We start from the raw sequence: 6,000 nt of genomic DNA, 5'->3' as shown, positions 1-6,000 counted from the left end.
AATCACTATTTTCATTTTAACAGTTTGTGTACCAGGGCGCCTGGGGGCTCAGTCGGTTCAGCGGCCGACTTTTGGTTTCAACTCGGGTCATGATCTCGTGGGTTCTGCGATGGAGCCCTACATCAGCCTCCTGGCTCAGTGGGGAGTCTGCTTAAGAGTCTCTCTCTCCCTCTTTCCCTCCCCCAACTCGTGCATGCATGTGTTCTCTCTCTCTCAAAATAATAAATAATATATATATTTTTAATTTATACTTTTTTTAATAATAAAAATGAAAAATAAAAGGTCTTTAAACTATTTTATTAATATTTTATCACTTTGTTACTAATAAAATAAAATAGATTTAGCTCTTCGAATTATTATGAGGAGGAACTGAGGGAGGTTTTGTTGTAAAGCAAAAACAAATCATGCTTCAAATTTTGATTATTTTATAAAGAAATTAATTAATTTGTAAGATTAACTTTTGCTGTCTACTTTAACCCAAATGTACATTATGAGTCCTGGTTAGTATTTCTTTGATCCTCAAACAATTTGTAAATAAATATCATTAAATTTAATTTTTCTTTAACTTCATAAAAGAAAAAGAAACTGACATAAAATTGAAGGTATTAGTGAACTTTAGGTAATTGTCACTTTCCATCAAGAAATATTAATTCCTTAGACCTCCTAGAGTTTAAGAAAAACATGAAGCACATTACAAATCTTGGAGGTAATCGTGGTTTTATTTGCTTCTTCATTACATATATGCTCGTTCTCTGAGGTAGTCCAGATTTCACGTTGTGGCCTTATTTTCCTAGGGGCGCCTGGGTGGCTCAGTTGGTTAAGCGACTGCCTTCGGCTCAGGTCATGATCCTGGAGTCCCGGGATCGAGTCCTGCATCGGGCTCCCTGCTCGGCGGGGAGTCTGCTTCTGCCTCTGACCCTCCCCCCTCTCATGCTCTCTCTATCTCAGTCTCTCTCTCAAATAAATAAATAAAATCTTAAAAAAGAAAAAAAAAAAGAAATATTAATTCCTTAGACCTCCTAGAGTTTAAGAAAAACATGAAGCACATTACAAATCTTGGAGGTAATCATGGTTTTATTTGCTTCTTCATTACATATATGCTCGCTCTCTGAGCTAGTCCAGATTTCATGTTGCGGCCTTATTTTCCTTTTACTACTTTACTCTTGCTGGTAGCCACTAACCTGTCTCTTCTTCCTTTTTTGAACATTTCAGTCCTAAAGCTTTCAGGCAGAGCAAAGCAAGGGAGACAAATGTGGTTTCTAGTGGAAGGTGGCACAGTAGCCCAGAATGGTGGTGGGCTCACAGCCCAAAGGTAGTGAGGAAGGAGTCTCCCTGGGGAGACGGTCTGGAATGAGGAGTCAGGGTCCAAGCAGAGTGGAACAGGGGGTCCCCACAGGGAGCGGCCCAGTGGAGGAAGTTAGAACCTGATCAGGGTGAGAGGGGTCCACTAGCAAAGGTAGATTGGCAGGGGCTCTCTGAGCCCAAGTGGGATGGGAAGGAGGTTCACACATGGGGCTGGTAGCAGAACTCAAGCAAGTAGAGATCATCCCCAAAAGGAAGGGCCCAGCCCAGAGGCGCAGCACCCAAGCAGGGTCAAAAGGACATCCGTGGAGGTGTGGGGGGCTAGCCTGTTAAGGGGTGTCAGAGCCTTTTCAGGAGGAGGTCATTCCCTCAGAGTTTGGGGGCTGGCTCAGAATAGGAATTCAGCATCTGAGCAGGGAAAGAAGGGAATCCATGTGGGGCAAGGGATGGTGGCAGGGATCAGAGGCTGATAACATAAAGGGGGATTTATCAAAAATTAAAGAGACTAGAGATAATGGAAACCAAATTTTCCACTGTCAGGGAAGGGAGTTACAAATGTAGGAAAGGAAAAAACTAGAATTCAACTCTGTGGTATTAGATTGGAATTGGGATGTTGGGATATATCAGCGTGAACTCATGATTTTCAATATGTATTGATGGGTATAGAAATACATATAGATGCAAAGGTGAGCGGGTGAATGTGTGTGTGTGTGTGCATGCATGTGTACATGTATATATTGTATATGCATATATTCCCTAGCTTTGTCCACTGGAAGAGCCTGGGATTAGTTCTTCCCCGATGGCAACGAGCACATCTTGGCTTCTAAAGATTATTTTCCTCTAAAGGAACCAGGACTCTTTGGATAAATGGCTGATTCCAGGGCTGGGACAGAGAAAGTCAAAGATCAGCCCAGAAAATCTTTTTATGCCCCCAAAGCACGAAGTACTCGAGAGGAATGATGGGGCACATCAAAATGACACAGAAGCCAGCTTGAATGGGCTCCCAGTTGACAAATGGAGACAATTTAGGCCCTGAAATAAGTAATAGTAATAGATTATAACCCACTGAATAAAATAAAAAATCATGAGTCCACATAGATACAAATAAATGAATAAATAATGGATATTTACATCACATCACAAAATATTTATTACAAAGAGGAAAACTGTTTCTAAAGTGGGGGCACCTGGAAGATACCTCTTTATTTAATCAAGTGACCAAAGTAAACATCATCAGTAATGGGATAAAAGGGTGTGATGGTAAGAACACAGCACCACTTCTGTGTTATTCCTGCCAAAGATGCAAAACCTAAATCTAATCATGAGGAAACAATATATAAATCCAAATTGAGAGATAATCTACAAAATGGCTCATCTGTAATCCTCAAATATGTCAGGTCTTGAAAACCAAGAAAAGACAAAGGACCTGCTAAAGACACATGACAACTACATGCAACAAATGGTTCTGAATTGGATCCTTTTGCTGTGAGGGATGTTACTGAGACAGCTAGAGAAACTTGGATCTAAGGACTGAATGGTAGTAATGCATCAACATTGTTTCCTAACTGATGGTTGTAGTGCTGTTGGAGAATTTCCTTGTTGGTAGGAAATACCCACTGAAGTATTCAGGGGCAAAGGAACATCGCACTGGCAACTACTCTTACATAGTTTATTGGGAGGAGGTATTTGTATTGTACTTAAAATTTTTTCTGTAAGTTTGTTTCAAAATTATACAATGATAACTCGATCTAGCAAAACTCCACTAAGCTAGAGCTTTTAATCACTGGGACAGACTCTGGGGATAACAGGGATTGCTGCACTAATGCATACGGTTGAAAATGTTTCTAGCAGTGAGGTTAAACCTTCTCTGGAATCTTAAAAAAATAATCTTGTCACACTTTGATAAGCATCTCACTCCCAGGAAGAGATCAGTTGACTATTTTTCTCTTCAAAGTCTGGTACTCAGCTTGGAAACTACTCTTAGTTCATTTGCAGAATTCCAAGGCTCTCTTCAGAGGTAGTTACTTTTCTGAGAGAATGTCAGAGGTGGAGATAATACATATTGGAACCGTGAACTGCTTCGGTTTGCACAGATGGTCTTCCTTTTGCTTGCTTTTGAATATTTTGAAAAATTTTATTTTACTATAACTAGATGATTGCTAATGGACATGAATTTCCAGATAGTAAAACATAGTCAACCATTTCATGAAAAGCAGAAGGTAACTCTGATAATTAAACAAGGAAGAAAGATTTAATTTTGCAAAAAAAAGAAAAAAAGTCCAAAGTTTAAAACCAAAGCCCACTTTTTAAAAAAGATTTTATTTATTTATTAGAGAGAGAGAGCACATGCATGAGAGAGAGTGAGAGAGAGCAGGAGCAGGGGCAGGGGGAGAGGGAGAAGCAGACTCTCTGATGAGCAGGGAGCCCGATGCGGGACTCCATCACAGGACCTTGGGACCACGACCTGAGCTGAAGGCAGACACTTAACCAACTGAGCCACCCACGTGCCCCCAAAGCCCACTTTTAGTATGATCCTTTAAGAGAAAGACAAATCTGGAGGCAAAATATCAATGACAATTCACATTCAAGAACCTGGGCATCATGGTGAAATGATTATAGCCACTACCAAATATAGATCTCGGGAGACATTTCATGAATTCTGAGTATGGGTCAGTCTTCTGCTTCCTTTTCAATTACCTCAATATTGAAGACCCCGCCATGGTCCCTCCCCCCATCTCGTGTGGCACCTGCTGACTCCTCAGGGAGCAGTAAGTCTGGCAGAGGACCTCAATTTCACAGTGATGTCAATTTATGAAATGCTAAATGAGACCACTGCCAAGAAATGCTTGCTCACCCTCTTTCAGCAGCAGGGGAATCTCCCTTCCCTTCTCTGGGTGAAGCTGAAGAAAGGATTCATAAATGAAGTCCAATCCTTCTCACCAACCCCAGCCCACACCTCCCAGCAATTGAACTTGAAAAAAAACCTGGTTAAAACCACTTCCTATATTTGACAGTAGAGAGGGCTAGGCACAATTTCCTGACTGAACAAAGCAGCCTAATACTTAAAGAGAGCAACTCCAGACTGTTACAGAGACTAGAGGGACCACAGCAAGGTTGACACCCCGAACAGGCTGATATCCTTTCATCTCCCATCCTCCCAGCATGATGTAAATAAGAGGCTGATAGGAAACTCGGCCTTCTGCAAAGAAACACCTTCTCTTTGCTGCCCTCAAGAAGGCAGCTGATCCCACGTGCCAGGAAGATGGAGCCAAGCTTGCTGATGTGGGGAATCTCTACATTCATCACAGTATCTGGCTACATGACAGGTAAGAGGTCACGGGTGCCCTCAGAATCTTGGGAAGGCTAATGGATATTACCTCTTCCCAGCACAGAATCAGGGGGAGGGCACCTAAGTACAAAATGCGGACAAAGGGGTTGAATCTCGGGGTCTACCCCTTGTCCATGACCCACCAGGGCCCCATGTTATGCTTCAGTCATCCCTGATCTATAAACAGAGCTTGAAATGGTGGGATCTTCTGCCACTCTGTCTTTGTTACCTCTGGGGTGAATAGAGTGGCATGATATTTGAATGTTAACAGGATACTAATGAGCAGATTCCTCAAGAAATGTTCTCTTATATTCCAATGGATTCAGTTTTTCACTGCACCAACCAGCTGTAAGATAACACTAAAAATCTACTAGGAATCTCTCTAAGACCAGGGTATTGTCCTGAGATGCTAGTAACCGATATAGGAAACATCGGGATAATTTAAGTTTTGCTTCAAGGATGTATATGCTGTTTTTTACTGCCTCAGGAAATAATGCCTAGGATTTTCCTTACATGTGCAATGTTACAGAAATTTTAGAAAGCGTAAGAGTACTCACTTTCAGAACTCTACTTTTTCTTATATTTTCATGTGTATATATGCATGTATACGTGTGTGTGTGTGTGTGTACACACACACACACATATGCAAATTTTGGATTTCATTCATCCTTTCAAATGGGTTTTGTCAAAGATTTTTTTTTTTTAACAAATAAGAAACCACTAACTTCTACCTCAAACCACCTTTCCTAATTGAGTGTGAATTTTCTAATAACTTCTTCCCTTGCTTACCAGGAAGACAGATAAGATATCAAAGTCTACAATTTCATAGCCTTAATTTCTAGATGAATAATAATGCTAACTGGCCATAGAAAGATGTGTTAAGTGAAACATGTTGTTGCATATAAGGCGCCTTTTTGCTTACTTGGTGAAGTAACTAGGTTATGTTGAGCTGTGAACTGACCCAGGGGTAGGAATTTCTTCACTATGGAGTTGAAGAAGGCATAATTTCTGGAAGGCTTATAAGAAGATTTCTGTTTCAGCACAATCTTTGCAAAGTGGGAGGACAGTCCAAGTTAAAACTGAAAAGCCTTTACAATATCTCTGGGAAACACATTTCAAGTAAACTTGTGTTATTGCTAGCTACTGGTGACTTATCTGAAGATATGAATGGTCTTGGTGGCAGCGTGGCAAGTGGGAGTATTATGAGGACTTTTCCATTCACTCAGGTCTCCAAAAATCTATTCAATACCTCTTAGTCCCCATCTCAACACTGTAGGAAATATGAAAATGAACAAGACAAACTCTCAATCCTTGAGAGACTTATAACTTAGTACGGGAGGGAAAGGCATGGGTATCATAACAGTACTACA

At 40.9% G+C, this 6,000-nt stretch overlaps 1 protein-coding gene across 2 annotated transcripts in view; it reads left to right on the top strand.

Annotated features, from left to right (window-relative positions):
* The first annotated feature begins 4,339 nt into the window (after window positions 1–4,339).
* IL2RA (interleukin 2 receptor subunit alpha) overlaps window positions 4,340–6,000 on the top strand; it is a 50,431-nt gene continuing 48,770 nt past the window's right edge. Inside the window, exon 1 of one of the 2 annotated variants that reach the window (XM_031029690.2) lies at window positions 4,340–4,628. In XM_031029690.2, coding sequence (XP_030885550.1) covers window positions 4,565–4,628 — 64 coding nt within the window. In that variant the 5' untranslated portion in view covers window positions 4,340–4,564. The remainder of the gene's footprint in view (window positions 4,629–6,000) is intronic. The other variant, XM_081820535.1, reaches the window with a different exon arrangement.

This window comes from Leptonychotes weddellii, chromosome 5 (assembly GCF_054177405.1).
Source record: "Leptonychotes weddellii isolate Sample4059 chromosome 5, ASM5417740v2, whole genome shotgun sequence".
Lineage (NCBI taxonomy): Eukaryota > Metazoa > Chordata > Mammalia > Carnivora > Phocidae > Leptonychotes > Leptonychotes weddellii.
The sequence above is the reverse complement of the archived record's forward strand: the minus strand, read 5'-3'. Positions and strand labels throughout refer to the sequence as shown.